Here is a 17,418-nt window from a genome sequence, read left to right as displayed (position 1 = left end):
GGTAAGAATATGACTGTTTTCGACCTATGAATTTCTATTATTTTCATCAGTATCTGTCTGTTTCTTTTTCAGATTTACTTAATCTATTGGTGTTTGCAAAATGTCTGTGTATGAATTCATCCATGTTACATAAAATGGAAATGTGTGACAAAGTGCCCTATAGCAAGCTTTTGATGTTTCAACCTTTTTTAAAGGAAATCTTTCATTCTCTTCTTCAAATGTCAGCCTTGAGGGTAGCATGCATTTTAAGGAGCTTTTTTTTCTCACCAGAGACTATATTTCTAGCCTTCAAGCTTATATCCTGTTTATGCGTAATGGAATAAAATGTGGATTGAAATCTGACAATACATTGGTAACAATGATAGAGGCCAGTTAGATTCTTGATTTAACCACAGTGCCTCACTGTTGTCACTTAATCTGCCTGTGAAATCTCCCTTAAAACTTTTAAAAACCCTAAAAGATTTAGATTTTTTTTTTTTAGGTTTTTTTATTTGAAAGAATTAATATAAAAAACACATTAAAAAAAAAAAAAAAAAAAAAAAAAGAAATAAACCACCGTTCAAAAGTTTGGAGTTGGTAAGGTTTTTTCAAAGAAGCTTTTGAAAAAAGTCTCTTATGCTCACCAGGCTGCATTTATTTGATTAAAAATACAATAGGATTATAAAATATCAAGAAAATACAGTAATACAAAAATATTATTACAGTTTAAAATAGCTGTTTTCTATTTTATTTATAAATATACATTTACAAAGCTGAATTTTCAGCTCTCAGAAAACAACCCAATATACTGATTTGGTGCTCAAGAAACATTTCTTATTCTTATTAGGAGTCCATGAAATTATTATTATTCTTTGATGAATAGAAAGTTCAAAATAACTGAATTTTTTTTAAATAGACAGTTTTTGTCACAATTTAAGTCTTTATTGTCACCTTTTATCAATTTAATGAATCCTTGCTGAATGAAAGTATTAATTTCTTTCAAAATATATTACTGACCCCAAACTTTTGAACAGTATTGTAAATTGAAGAAATTCAACAATTATTATAGAAATCCTTAACATTCTTTTAGAATGTTATGCCATTCCGAACATACACACAGTTTCCTGTGAGAGCACTTACACCTCACCAAAGAGTGAGATTAGCTCAGCTTTCATTTGTACTACTACAAACCCAAAATAATCCCGTCTAACATTGGATCAGCAAGTCACAGCATCAACCTTTTTGTGCAGCTGACTGTAAAAAGTGACAGAATTTCACATAGAAAGGGATGTGATAAGCACCCTAATGCCACTGAGGCATAAAGCCAAGCGGCTTAAATTAACAGCAAAGGAAATAGATTGTGATTTGTAGTACTGTCTATTCGAGATGAGAACTGCCACCATGTTGGTTTATAGTTCACCAATAACTGACTTATTCAGTTGTAGCAGATCAGTCTAAGCAGGGGGATGTGTATCATTCTGGGAAATTAAAGAATAATAGCACTGTCTTGTTAATGACAATAAAAACTTTCATTGGAAAAAAAAAAAAGTCAAACTTTTGAAATAAGAAACTAGTTTCAGTGTTGGTTAAGAGAATGGTGTAGTAGAGAACCTGTCCTTAAATTTTTTTTTTTTTTTTAAACTAAGCTTTTTCTGGCAATGCTTTAATCTGCTAGTGGATTTTTCATTTTGCCTTTCACCTTCAAAGAATGATATTCTTAAGAACGAAAATACTGACCTCTGGGCTTTAAAAATACTGAATAAGTAAGCTGAACATATTGACCTCCCACAAACCTCAACAATACCCGACCCCTCTGGCCAATAGGCTGTCAGCATTTTAAAAGAAATGTGCCTATTTCAACAGAGAACCTGGGGGTTTAAAGTTACCTCCGTCTTCCCTTTGCTTTGACAGGACCTCCTGGTGTCTTCGTCTGGGCCCCATTCTGTTGCCTAGGAAACCAAAATAAACCCCAAAAAGTGACTTGCCGTGATTCGCAGTTGCCCAGCAGCTGTTTGCAATAAAGCAGGAGCCAGGTTACGCAACTGTTGATGATAATATTGCATTTAGCCAGATGCATAAAAAGACATTAACCTTATTGTGGTGTTTATTGTGCAAACAGCATGATAAGTGGGCCAGTGGCTTAAAAGGGTGAGGTAACTAGACAGTTGGAAGACCAGATGCAATTTGCATGTAAATACCATCCCCTAGTCTCATTCAAGCACAGAGACCTCGTCGTCTTCTCTCATTTTTTTCACCAGCACAAGCCACTCCATTTTCCTCTGCCCAATTATGCCCCCTTAGAGCTGTGTGTCCAGCCAACAATAATAGAGACAGCACTTAAAAACTGCAATCCTGCGGTCTTAAGGTGGGCATGTGCACAATCACACACACACTTTCACAAATTATTCAGATATAAGCAAAAGCTACCACATTTGTCTCTCAGCTTGAGGTCCCATTGGTTTCAGATCTTAACTGAAACTCTAAATTTAGCCCATTTGTTTGCATGGCCCACTAAAGGTGTGGGAAGGTTCACAGGAAATATTAGAAACATAAGAAACCTTTCAATGTGGATAAGCAGATAAAGCTGGTATGGTAATGGTAATTGGTTTTGTAGATTAATAACACCATTTCCTCTTACATGACCTGTCATGCTGTGGCTCAAGTGAGCCCTGACTGATGGGACTGAATCATAATTATTCTGAACATTTGAACCTGGCAAAGCAAAGTAGGAAGAGAAATAGACAACTAATCAAAACAATTTATGAACAGCTCTAGACACGAAGTTGGTGTGCTTAAGAGAGATTTGAGGTATTCTAGGTTCATTTTTCCCCCAAACCAATTAAAAACAGCAAATATAGCCCATAATGTTGTATTTGGATTTGATTAAATTGGGCATTTCATGCAGATTGGATAAGAGAGACCAAGAATGATGGTTACGTCAAGACAAAATGAAAAATCTATTAAGCCCAAAAGTGATATGAACATTCGTCAGACTGAACAGAAAGGACATTTCTATGTTGCAATAGGTGGCGCAATGCACCTTTCAGATTATATCTTATTGGTCGGTGAGTTGATGTTACTGGACAAAGAAAAATAAACCAATCTACAAGACGAAAATTCGAAAAGGCTTTGTCCTACACCACAGCTCTCAAATGTCATTTGTATTTCTAAATAGGATAAACACAAGAGTCACTGGCATTTTGTCATCATTGACATGTCTTGACGCAACATGTGAATAAGATTTGAGAACTATTGCAGAGGCAAAGATTTTTTCATCATATTAAGAGCTCGCCAGCAATCGCTTCCATTCACTTTCACCATATGAAAAAGAGCTCTTGCGACAGAACTCTTCAAACCCGAAGAAAGTCATAAGGGCTTGAAACTACATGAGGGTGAGTAAATAATGGTAGAACTTCCATTTGTGGGTGAACTGGCCATTTAATACTGAGAAACTGCCTTGATTTTCAATGATTGCATGTATACATTTAGCTACCTCCTTCTTGCCAAAGTAGTTAACGACACCAAAGTTGTCAGGTACGACAGAGCAACACAGTGCCACACAGATCTGGTGCTCTTTTGTTTGTGTTTGCATTCATGTGTGTTTCAGAACTGAGACATGTTTGTGATGGATGCCTAAGCGGTGAGTCATCGTTCAGGTCATTAACATCTTGTCTGTGAGCCCCTGCTTTCTGGAAGAATCCGTCAGCTTAACCCTGACCTTAGCCACGGCAGTCCCTCTCTTCACACCACACTGGAACAATGCCAGCCCTCCAATGCTATTCCCTAAGAGCATTCTGAAGAGGCAGGCTGTGAAAAGCACACTGTATGCCATGTTTGGCAAAGGCTTGAATGTGAAGTTGGAAACCCTGCCACCAATGGGGGGCCAGTATCCACCAGGCTGTGGTGGATGGTGATGGGAGAGCTTTTCACTGGTGGGAGGTTTGAACCTTTGAATGATAAATTACTTTTGACAAGCGTTATACCAAAGAGGATGAGGTAATGTATAGATTAAAAACATGCAGAGATAATGACGTAACTGTTTGTTCAATAAGCCTGAGTTTTTCAACCTTTTTTGTCTTATACCCCAAAACCCCATTAGTACAGCTCAAGTACCCTGTCATAAACACCAGCAAAAATAGTGGTCTTACTCTGGATTTCATTTAGCTTGAAAATAAAATAAAATAAAATATGGTTATTAATATCGTTATTATTACTACTCATTATTATTATTAGAATGACTTCAAAAACAACTACACGTAAAAATTTGTAATAAAATATCTACAATGATTCACTTTGAAACTAAAAACAGTCAATACTGTGGGTGAAAAACAGACTCACAGTAGCTTCCTCTTAAACTGGAGCGGTTTGAGGAAAATAAGCTAAGAAAGATAAACGACCGTTTCACATCCCTATGATACTTGAATAACAAACGATGCACCATAAAGTAGTCCAAAATGCACTTTTTTCATTGGGAATAGCTGTAAAACTCCCTAAAGGGTATAAAAGATGTTGAAATCACAGACGAGCATCCGTTTCGCCAACAAAGCTGTCAAAGGGAAAATCACAGTGAGGCATGTGTGCTGAAACTGTGCAGTCTAATGTGGCTCTGCAATTGGATCTCGCTGGTCTAATGAGGCCACCGCACCGTGTATGTGCACTAGCTCAGAAATCGCACTCGGCACCACTGTTTGTGGCATAATTACTCAAACTTCATCTGTTCTAATAATGGTGGTGGCACCAAGTGCCCTGCTCCTGGCATCCTCATGAAATAGTATCATGAATTTTTCATGGAGGGATAAAATAGTTGGGATTTATTTATACATAAATTAGTGAGGCACAGAAACAACGCCGGGCTAGAAAATGCATTCCATTCATATCAAGTATTGAGAAAATGCTAATACGAGCACAAGATAGGGCAGGATGGTGGAGAATTACCCAGTTTGCAAGCTTTGTGCTTCCGTTGATAAAGCTATTGTCTCGGTGGCACATTACAAGTGTTATAAATGAGAAGCATATCATGGGACACTGCACCTGTCCTCAGGGCACCTTCAAGAACTTGTTACTCGTCATTAAGAAGATACCATTTTAAATCAATCTTCCTACAATATGGTGACAAATTAATTTTTTTTAAATGAAAATATTTAAATGATTTTAGCAAATGGCTGCAATATAACAAAGAGTGAAAAATTTAAGGGGGTCTGAATACTTTCCGTACCCACTGTATCTTGTTATACTTGTACATGTTACCTGTTTCTGATGCAGAAAAGCTCATGCATTCATGACCTCAAGACTGGACTATTGCACTACTAGGTGGTTGTCCTGCATCTTCAATAAACAAGCTACAGGTAGTCCAAAACGCCGCTGCTATAGAGTCCTTACCAGGTCAAGAAAATATAATCATATTACCCTAATTTTACAATCTCTACAATGGCTACCTATTAAGAACTACTGCGTAGAACTACTTTCTATAAGGCCCTAAATGATTTAGCTCCTGCGTACCTAACTAGTCTTCTACCACGCTACAATCCATCACGCTCCCTAAGGTCGCAAAACTCTGTACTTTTGGTAGTACCTAGGATAGCAAAGTCCACTAAAGGAGGTAGAGCTTTTTCGCATTTAGCTCCTAAACTCTGGAATGGACCTTTTTCACATTTCCGTGTTTCTCAGCATCGGAAGTCGTCATAGTTGGGTTAACTTGAAGAGCAGTGAATGGGAGAGTACCACAAATATATTTTTTGCATTCCCATTTGCTCAAATAGCAAAAGAAAAACTCCACGATAGTGTTTTCATGACTTTCAATAAAAGGAAAAAAACTGAGAGAGACTGATAACGGCAGTCAGAAGAGAGAACAATGTCAAATTTACCATCCCTCCCAGAGACGCTGCATTAGAAACACCCTCGCATTAGCGTTAACTGTTTTTTTGTAATATGATGCAAAGGTGATATAATACAAAGAATAGTGTTATAAATGTACATACAGGATTCAAGGATTTACCGTTAAACGCGTCATCACAGTCTTGTGAAAAGGGTCCATAGCCTTCCTGATAATGTTCAGGGTTCAGACACACATTCTGTTTAAATCTAGATTAAAGACACATCTCTTTAGCCAAGCATTCACATAATTTATCTCATAACCTTGTACTTCAGTTATATCTGCTCAAATGCACATTATCATTTTTTGCTTGGTTTGAACAACAGCTATGCTAATTTTTGTCTATTTGCTTTTCTGTTTCTGCCACGGGATGGGCATCCTGAGGTAACTAGGAATTACACAAACTTCAGTCTGGATCCAGCCCTTACAAAAATCTGAGATGACAGAACACCTGAGAAGAGATGATGAGAGAAACTTAAATTTTCTGTGAAGCTGCTTTGCAACGATTTGTATCATGAAAAGCGCTACACAATTAAAGGTGAATTGAATTGAATATATCTTAATCATACAAGGTCATAAAAACGGCATGCATAATAAAAGTTTAATTATATAATATGAATAATTTAAATATTTACACAGCACAAGGGACCATTATGGATGAATTAAAGCACATATTAAAAAATAAAAAATTCAAACTTGCCACAAATTAAACTTTCCTGGCTAAAATATAGGTCCCTGAACACTGCTAACACTTTTTAATATATAAGCTAAAACATGTATATGAATTTTCTTGCAGACAGTGTTTTGAATTTAATACTTGCCTTCTATTTTCCAACAACAGTCTCATATGTGAACCTAAAGCTCCTTCTAAAGCATCTGCTAAATGTAAAACAACAAAACAAAACAAAACCCGACAGTCGCTTTGTCATTTCAAATGTACTTTTTTCAGAAAATTTCTTAGGATATAAAGTCTATGCAAAATATTCCTTTTAAACAGCAAAAAAATCTTAATCATTATGTTTTTTTTTAATTACACAAAATTTCTTAAGATACAGAATCTGTACAAAATTTTTTTTTTTTTTTTTTCAAATAGCAAAAAAAAAAATATATATATCTTAAATTAAGATAAGATATATTTACTTGAGAAATTTACTTGAATAAGATGTTAAGACTAATTTTCAATAAATATATATTTTTTTTATTTCAAGAATTTTTATTTTTATTTTTTATTAATAATTGTTAAATAAATAAATATTCTCTAAATAGCAGGTTTGAAAAAATTCTTACACAATTTCACTTGTAAATTAATTTAAGATGTTTAGACATTTTACCAGAAAACAAGTCAAAAATAACAAATAATAATACTTGCAGTGAAGGACTTGAGTTTCCATGAACACTTCCTTCCCTCCAAAACTTCACTGTTTTGGGAGGAAAATGACATTTGCATACTCATTAAGGAGGCCCCTGATTAAAGTGTGATGGCTCCGCCCCCATCTTGCCGGCTGGAGCAGCGAGGTTATCCGTCTCATTGGCGGATCTTCAAGGTCTGTGTGCTTCAATAGGCAACCCGAGGCACCGCCCTGATTTGTCCTTTAACAGAGTGCCCTTTTCAAGCGGCCCCATCCCCATTTACCACCGCCCTCAAAGATGTGACATGACTCTCAATACCTTCACCTCATTGTCTAAGAACGCTGAACCTTACACAAGAGGGCGCAGATATGCTCTCTAGCATCTCCTCCTTCCCCCACGGCATTCCCTGAGCCGTCTCTCTCTCACTTCACATTCCAGAACCATATTCACCATCAGAAAAATAGAGGCAGTGTAGCATGAGGGTGAACACCCCGCTTTGTAGGCCTGAATAAGGGTAGTGCATGGTTTTGTCTAGAGACGTGCTTGTGCCCAGGACTTGCAAACAGGGAGTCTTTTGAAGGTTCACAGCTGTGCCGTCTGAACACATTTACTTTAGGCATGAAAAACAGGATGAGAAATGAAGCAACAGGTCAGTGTCTAATGCACACCTCTAACAATGTGGTTGCACTACAACACCGGGATAAAATCATCATCGCATGCACAGTAAAGGTGCATGTGTGAATGTGAGTGATGGCTTTAATTTAAGAAGAATATTTTGAGTGAACCAAACTGCCTCATCAAGTTACAAAACTCCCAAGCAAAAGAGCAATGACGTGAGTGACTGAGGCACCACAACGCTCAAATACTTTTCTGAGCACCCTTTAACCATAAATCACAATACATTTGGTTTGGTTTATCCTTAAAAGAAAAAAAAATCTTTTGTTTTCAATAAGGGAAAAAAAAAATTATTATACATACTCTAAAAAAAAAAGTTGTATTATCTTAGTCTTTTTTTTCTTGTTTTAAATGTGTCATGTTTAATTTTACTGGAAAGCAAAACTCATTAAGAGCTCATTAAGATTTTTAAATGTGTTACATGCCATCTGTTTTAACTTATTTTGTTGTTGTTGTTTCATTTTTAATCATTACTGTGTTTTATCTTTAACATTAACAAATTAAGATACATTTAGGTAACACTTTATTTCGATAGTCCACTTTAGACATTCTATTAGCAGTAAGTAACTTTGCAACTACATGTCAACTATCAGTTAGTAGAGTATTAGTAGATTGTCTGCTTAATATCTTCTAACACTTTCTTTGTCAAATTCTACTAACCCTAAACCTACTCTAAGTCTACTCTGAGAGTTAGTAGACATGTAGTTGCAAATTAATGATAATTAGTTGACATGTAGTTGACATGTAGTTACAAAGTTACTTATAGTTAATAGAATGTCTAAAGTGGACTATCGAAATAACGTGTAACCTACATTGACTTTAGAATTTTACTTTAAGATATTAAAACTTGTTTTCAGTAAATATATTTAAAGTTTATCTGTTAATCTGCAATTTTTTAAGATGTTTAGATATTTTACCAAGTCAAAAACACAGATTCGTTTTTTTTTTTTTGAAGCCATAAATTGTTTGTTTTTACAACTTTTTTGTTTTGTTTTGTTTTGTAGTATTGGACATTTGACAAAAAATATCCTTAAAATGTAATAACATTTTTAAGTTTTAATAACAATGCACTTTTCTACTTCTACTTTTTATCCTTTTCTTTATATCTTTTTGTCTCACCTTCATTATCACTGATTACTGATCATTATCCAAAATCTTTTGCTAACAAACATTTCTGTCAGTAATTTTGTTAACAAGACAAACAATGGGTACAAATACCTTCTGCAATTCAAGTGAAATAATTTTTTCTTTAAAAAGGTATTTCCCGTTGGGTTTCATTGCTGCTGTCTCCTTCCAGTGTTTGTATGTCACAAATTAGCCCACCAGTGGCAAAGACTGCATCAATAATTCAATCTGGTCAAATTGCAGAGGGAAATTAATCATGAGTGGGTAGGATGAAATCAGCCCAGATTCATCAAACTCTGAGGTCAGAGAGTTGAAATGTGCACCTTGGGCGACCGCTGAGTGATCATATCAAAAAGAAGACGCTTAGTATTGCTTTTCCTCATTTTGATACCATTTTCCTAAGGCCTCAGCCGTCCCACGAGAGCCTGAATATGAAATATGTAGCACGCCGCATAGCTGCCGCCGTGATCCTGCGAGCCTCTGTCAGATCATTAGAATAAATGAGAGCAGCAGCCACCATTGTGCTCATACATTTCCATCTGTTGAGTCGGATGCGGCTTCATAATCATAATCATAATAATTTGTGAACACTGAACATATTTCTATCCAAAACAAAACCAGAGCAGAATCTAAACAGCTCTTGTACCCAGCTGCTTTATTGGTTACAGCTGAAGGGGGCAGTCACCTCTTGACCACAGAGGTCGTTGTCCAAAGCAGCTGTAACAATGTCTACTGAATGCATTCGGCACACAGCGCTCTCACGGCATTGTCTGTTGACAGAGAGCAGAGACTTCTGTCTTGTCAATGCAGAGACTGGCATCTCAGATGTTTGAATTTTGGATATAGACTGACCAGTGTACCTTTCAGTGCAATGTGTGTGAATTCTGTGTGTATAGTGAAGTATTATTGACCTGTTTCAGGATATTGCACAAACACAGAGTGGATGGGAACGACGTGGAGAATTAGTGATTAGCAATACTATCGAGACTTAAAGGGATCATTCATCGAGAAGTGAATACATTCTTATCCTTCAGTGTACTTTATGTACTTGCATGACATAAAAACAAAGATCAACAAAGACAGAAGGGGGAGATTTGACAGCGATTCCATTGAGAGATGGAGGGAGGATGTCATTATGAGTACGTGGTCGCACGCAAGCGAGTCCATTGGATAAAGGTGAGGGAAGATGAAGACTTGAGATAGACTGAGACAGACTCCACAAACTAACTTATTCATGCATGACCCATCTGTTTACATTCCTGTCCTGTCGAACCGTGGACTTTATCTCATTCGTGACTCTTTAGTAAAGTGAACGCTCCTCTCCCATAGCTCTTCATCCCCATACAAAACATCACATCACTCTTCAGTGACCCTGAGGTCAAGCTTCTGGTCTGGATCCATCTCCAGAGGTTCTGGGCCTCTGATGTGTATGATCTAAGCTCCTCTATATTTTGAGACCCTTCGGTATATCAGTCAGATGTTTGGACACACCAGTTTGTTCTATATTTTTACTATTTCCCACATGAATGAATGAATGAATAATTTACATAGCGCTTTATTGTGTATTGCTGTACACCCAAAGCGCTTTACAATCATATCATGGGCTCTCTCCTCAAGCACCACGTTGGCTACAGGGTGATATGGCTGTGACATGTTAAAGGAACAGTAAAGGCATCAAAACTAGGAAATTACACAAATGCAAGGATAGGAATTATGCATTGCTAAAAATGATAAACAAATTAAAACTCTTTTATATTTTAGCTTGGTCAAAGTAGCTTAACATACTCTGGCAGTTCCCTCAACCAACTTTATAAGGGTGCATGATGCTTTAAAAAAAAAAAAACATTTTCACATGTGTACCAAATTTATGAAAAATAAAATAACAAATAAAATAATTGTGCCCATGTACAAAAATAAAATGTACATAGGCCCTGTTTATATTTGTCTACAAAACATATAAAGAATGTAAGCATAGGCCTTTAGATCAAAGATCATTATAAACTCATTCAAGTGTGTCCAAACTTCTGTCTGGTGTAGCGTAAATCCTGGGAAAATCATACCCTAATATATCTGTCTGACTACATCTACATCTTTGCGAATGGAGAAATTATTCCACCTCATTTTGCAAAAAGCATTTAGATGATGGCTGAACTTTTGTTTTTCGGAACAGCATGGTGCACGAACATCTATTTTCACATTAGATACAGCCATAATGTAAATTAATAGCCATGAGCACATAAATAGAATAATGTAGGCTCTGAGAATGAACTGTCATTATCTTATTTCTCCTGAGCAATTGCATTAGTCAGATATGACAGATTCAATAATGTCTATGGAGGCTGGGACTGGCTATATGCTGTAGCCTCAATTGTGAGAGAGGAAGTTCATCCCACATTGTAAACTGATCTGTGCAAATCTGGTCCATTTGTGCAAATGCGTACCAAAGGGATGGGATCAAGAGCCGAGAAGAAAAGAGAAGCTGACAGAATCTGTGTTCTGAGTTGCCTTTCTATTGCTCATGTAATAGAACCTACTTACAGCGTGAAGGAGTCTCAGGGAGGCACGGAAGGAGCGAAGTATGTGGGTGGGTCTCAATCACAGTACCTTTGTGCAATTGTGCCAGCATAGTGACGCCAACATCATCCGATGTTCCTGATCCCATGAGACGGCTAGTCCCCCATGAGGCGCAAGCAGTGGAATCCTGCTGCCTCATGCATCCGTTTAGATCTTGGGAAAGAGCAGCAGCAACACAGGGTGCACAGACAGCACGCACTGATCTCACTGAAAAAAACACCGTCTCAGGATAGACAGGTTTGGGATCCTGGAGAAAAGTCTAATGCTTTGACAATGGTGGTAGTTATAAAAATATGGTGTAGATAAAATTATTTTCATAAATCAATTCTGTGCACCCTGGGTTGATTCATAATGCAGTTGCTGAAAATCCAGTTGCTGGTGTTCAAAGTGCTTAGTTGCAATACCAGTCAAATGGTTTCCGAATTAAAATTTTCAAAACTGAAATGGAAGTATGGGAATTAAAGAAATATTTTTCCTATTTAACTATATGATCCAAAAAGATCTATATAAAATTAAATCAAATCTATATAAATTAATGTAATTAAAACATATAAATAAATGTAATAATTTTAAATAATAATAATACATGAAACACACAATAATATAATATATTTTTATATATTATTTATATATTTTATATGTACATAGATCCTACAGACCAAAAATGTGTTATAATTACGTTTTTTTTTAAATGTTTTTACAATAAGTATCTTACGCTCACCAAGGCTGCATTTATTAGATCAAAAATACAGCAAATATACAGTAATATTGTGAAATATTATTACAATACCAGTTTCAACATTGCTAATAATAAATTTTTCTTGAGCACCAAATTAAGATATTACAATTATTTCTAAAGGAGCATGTGAGACTGAATAATTACTGCTGAAAAATTAGCTTTGTCATCCCAGGAATAAATCATATTTTTAAAAAATATATCAAAATAGAAAACATCATTTTAAATTGTAATAATATTTCAGAATACTATTTTTGCCATATTTTGATCAAATAAATGCATAAATCCCTGGTGAACATAAAATATTTCTTTCAGAAACATAAAAAAAAAATCTTAATTCTTACATATTTTTGACTGATAGTATATATGTACACATTTATATATGTATTTATTTTATTATTTTTTTTTTAAAAGAAATTCTTATGCATGCATAAGTTCTACAACTAATTTCTCTTCAAGCATTTAAAAATCGTGTGTCCAATTTTTGACTGGTAGCGAAAGTTATAACAGGCCATGGCAAATTTCCCTTATTCATAGTTTCACGGAAATGAGGACAGCAGGTGCGTACCCACGGGTCAGCGCAGTGAATAATTCAAAGGGTAAGAATCAGCTCTTTTCACCCCATCCCAGCCTGGGTAAAGTTGAAAAGGCTCGCCTGAGCTGTTGCTCTCCCTTGCCAACGGCTGCATGTTTGGCACCAAGACATACATTTCTGAGATGAGCTGCCTTTCTTATCAGCCCCATTACACTCCTGGCAGAAAGATGCAGGATTGCTCTAATGGTGTGGGGAGAAGGACAAAAGAAGACGGAGAGAGGTGGCACGCAGGTGGAAGTGTGGACAAAAGTACAGCGAGCAGGATGAAAAGATGAAGAATGTGTGAATGTGATAGGAATGAATGAATAAGAGAGGATACTATACAGACATCAATGCGCTCAGTAACAATGGCTTATTCTAAGAATAAAATGGAAGCATATAATGGAATCTCTAGCTACAAGATTTGAAATATAGGTGCTGAAACCCTAACAAAAAGTTTCATGGTTGCATCTGCCAAAATACTAGTTGGTTCCTGCGTTTTTTGTTACTAAATTATAATCATAGAAAAATTCTATAAAGGATCTAAAAGCACAAGAGAAATCTGTAGTGGATTCAATTATTTTCTCATTAGATAATAACAATAAAAATTAAATTAACATTAAAAAAATCTATTAATATCTCCATTATATCACCATTCAAAAGTTTGGGGTTGGAAAGATTTTCTTTTTATGTTTTTGAAAGACATCTCTTAAGCTCATGAAGGCTGCATTTATTTGATCAAAAATACAGTAAAAACAGTAATAGTGTGAAATATTATTACAATTTAAAACAACTGTTTTCTATTTTCTATTCTATTTCTATTTTCAAATGTAATTTATTCTTGTGATGGCAAATGTTGAATTATCAGCAGCCATTACTATAGTTTTTTTGCAGGACTCTTCAATGAATAGAAAGTTCAAAAGACCAGCATTTTTTTTGGGGGGGTAACAAACAACAAAGTCATTAATGTAATTTTTGATCAATTTAAAAAAGTGTCCTTGCTGAGTAAAAGTATTAATTTCTTTCAAAAATATCTTACTGACCATAAACATTTGAACTGTAGAGTAAACTCAAAAGTTTTTCATCAATTCTATTAAGATCAAGAACTCAGTTTAGTCTAGGGAGCTATGAAAGGGCAACCTAAGTGATTTTGTTTGATTTTCTATTTCATGGCTTTACTGTTGTAACACTAAATGTATTATGGCGTTTTATGAATTGGTTACATTTCAGGAAGCCATGCTTAGTGTTGTCAGGTTAATTCTATCACTAGTGTCTCATTCTTCATCCTTTAACATCTGCCTATTTAAATTTTCTCTCTCTGTGTGCAGTTTAGGCAAAGACACTCTCAAAAGCTGGCAAGGTGCTGCGCATCGATTTGGACCCTGCCTCCACTTGTGATACTCCAGTTAGTCGAAATGAAGAAAGATCGGCCTTGTTTATTCACAGTTTGGAATCGCCCAGGAGAGATACACAGGCGAAGGTGAGGCTGAGGAAAATGAAAATGTACCTAATCCTCTCCGCTGGGACAGTGGAGAAAACTGCTGCAAATATAGTATCGTCATTGAAACAAAACACAAGACGCAGACAAGGGAATATATGAAAGGAGTGACTTATTTAGTACCTATTTGTTGTGCATCCAGAAGTGCACTGGGTATCTAAGGGGAGAGAGAATGAAACTGACTGATACTCAAATATTATTCATCCTTCAACCACAAGCTGCTTCATGCACGAAACATTATGAGTGGTCTGTGAGTGAGAGCATTCAATAAATGTCTGGTACATCTACCAGACAAGGCACAGAGATTACTGGGGGAATAAAAGAGATATATTCAACCGCAGCAACAGGTGGGAAAGCCACCACAGTCTCATTTCACTGCTTTATTTAGACCTCAGACAGTCCTGGCTGACCTTCTGAGAGGTTTTAGCTCCAAGCCAGAGTAGAAACTTTTGCTAAGGATGCCCCTCGCTCACTGTGCCGGGCAATGCCGCATCCTTTGAAGTCTGTCCAGGCGGTTTTGGGAACTGGCCCATTCATTTCAATATCAATAACCATAAGCCAGCCTTCTCTAACACCCAAAGGCCTTACAGACAGCCCTAGACAAAGTCACAAAGGCCACATCAAACAGGAATCATGATCTAGTAGAGACTGCTGAACATTAATAAGCACTGTAGGTATGCGTCTCACCTGAATTAGTGAAATGTTGTTTAGATTCAGTCGGAAGAGGTAGTTTCTGCAGATAAAATAAGAGAGAGATTAAAAAAGGTTAGATTGATATGATCTATCAACTGGAGATGCAATGAAAATGTACCGTTAATATGCCAAGGGAAATTAAAAATAAAATGGGGTCCAAAAGTCTGAGACCTCTAGTGAAAATGGTTCTGTTTTTCATTTATTTACACACACACACACACACACACACACACACACACATATATATTACTAGCATTTGAAATTCAAAACACAAATAGTTTGAAACACAAACACAAATAAATAAATGAACTTTTCCACGACATTCTAATTTATTAAGATGCACCTGTATATATATTTTGTTTTTAAATAATACATATTACCTCAACAAATTAAATATAATGATATAACAATAAAAATTCTAAATTATATTGTAATATAAACATATTTCATATAAACATTAATATATAAATATATAAACTGTGTATCTGTATTGATCTGTTTCATGCATTAACCCAAACGTTGGCCAGATATTATATTATATACGTTTTTACCTTGCTCCCACTATAAGTTCATTCCTGGTGAGGTCAAGGGTCAGCTGAGAGTAGTCCCTTACACCAGGATGGGAGAAACTGGAGATCAAAGGACTTAGAGCTGAAAGACCAAAGAAAATGTGGGTATATTAGTGATACAGAAGGGAAGCAGGTGTGTTTGACAAACCATTGAAAGTTCAAAGTGTATAACATTAAAATCCATTAAAAGAACTCCTGGTTTAGGTTAACATTTGGATTAAGCCTTACAAAAATGAGCTCCCCAATAGAGGTCACTAATCCAGGAAAATGAATGCAGTTTCTTCCCATGAGTCCCCAAGAACATGTGAGGAGAAGCAGAGAGCTACGCTTAAAGGTAGCTGGGCCTCTTCAAGGATACTGATCCTAATTCAACATGACACTTAGTCAAAACTCTGCTTACCCGAGGAATCTCAGAACATAAAAGCGCTGTTTGATATGAAGTTTCGGAAATCAAAACAATTTGCCCTGGCAGACACTTACAGCACCGACCGGCCCTATTGAAGTGGGAATTACATCAGACAGAAAGGGCATTATGTAAATATAAAAACCACTTGATCTACTGTTGACCTTAATGTAGCTTAGTAAATGGGATTTCACTGTAAAAGGAACCAATAAAAAGATTTGTTATCCTTCCATGCAGAATAGGATCTCTCAGCAGTATTCTGGATGACATGTCTAGCTAAAATACAGAAATCCTTGCCTAATATTACATAATTGTTACACATTGTACACAATGTTGTTTGCATTTCGAGTTCCTATTACATGTCAGGCTCAAGTTTCACTTTCCTAAGAAGCGAGAAAGCACAGCCTTTACCATTTATGATAAATTGGATAGTCTTGAGTTACAAAAGCAACTCAAAATCCAGTGTAATTTACTAAATTAAACTTCAAAAAACAAACAAAAAAATTAATGCATGGGAATGCATGAACTAACAAAAATGTATATAGGTTGATTGCAAATCTAAGTCACTTTGAATTTGAAAAAAGTACAAATGTAACTATCTCAGGTTGCATCTGCATAATTGCATTTCAGGTTGCTAGAAAGATTTTTACAAAAAAAATTTAAATTATTGCATATAATAAAATTCATATTAAATAAAAAATATAAAATAAAATAAATAATATACAATACTACAATTAACATATAAGGCTATACATACTGTAATTTCTCTTTTAGGCACAATATTTAAAAAAAAAAATTATTTGACTACATCAAAATGCTATGCGAATACAGCCGCAAACACAGCTGCAGCTTTCTCACACCACAGGTCAAAGCAGCGGTGAAACTGGTTTCCCTTAACAAGACATCCATAAATACCACTTCATACAGTCCGAATCTGTCCCGGCAGATGGAGTCATCCAGATGCTGAGGTCATCCAAAACAATCTGTCATTCACATGGGAACACAAATTGAATAAATGTGGGAATGTGTTTGCATAGAATTTACAGGAAGAACATTTTTTAAAAAAGGTTTCTGCTATCCCGCTGAATTAATATATTAACAAACTGAATGATTAGGACCATATGGCTGCATCATTCAGGCATTATTTATGGAAAAATAACGACATGGAAACAAATACAATCTGTACTATGCCTACCTCATCCACAAGTATTCATCTCACCCGTGTTAAAATGTGGTTATGGCCTTTGAAGACTCTGATAAAATGCGTTCAGAGAGAATCATAGAAAATCTTATTGGATATCATACATCAAGAACAGCTGTCTTACAGACAGTGATTAACGACTTAAGGATAAGACAGAGTCTTTTTCTTT

At 35.8% G+C, this 17,418-nt stretch overlaps 1 protein-coding gene across 1 annotated transcript in view; it reads right to left on the bottom strand.

The window, feature by feature from the left end:
* The window catches only part of LOC107714421 (semaphorin-5B-like), a 119,169-nt gene that overhangs the window by 48,506 nt on the left and 53,245 nt on the right, over positions 1-17,418 (bottom strand). The window contains exons 3-5 of the mRNA XM_016520255.1: positions 15,628-15,727; positions 15,071-15,116; positions 1,866-1,928 (exon numbers count right to left, since the gene is read on the bottom strand). Coding sequence (XP_016375741.1) covers positions 1,866-1,928; positions 15,071-15,116; positions 15,628-15,727 — 209 coding nt within the window. The remainder of the gene's footprint in view (positions 1-1,865; positions 1,929-15,070; positions 15,117-15,627; positions 15,728-17,418) is intronic.

This window comes from Sinocyclocheilus rhinocerous, unplaced genomic scaffold, assembly GCF_001515625.1.
Source record: "Sinocyclocheilus rhinocerous isolate Xijiao unplaced genomic scaffold, SAMN03320098_v1.1 scaffold12, whole genome shotgun sequence".
NCBI lineage: Eukaryota > Metazoa > Chordata > Actinopteri > Cypriniformes > Cyprinidae > Sinocyclocheilus > Sinocyclocheilus rhinocerous.
Note: the sequence above shows the minus strand (reverse complement) of the source record. Positions and strands in the feature narration are given on the sequence as shown.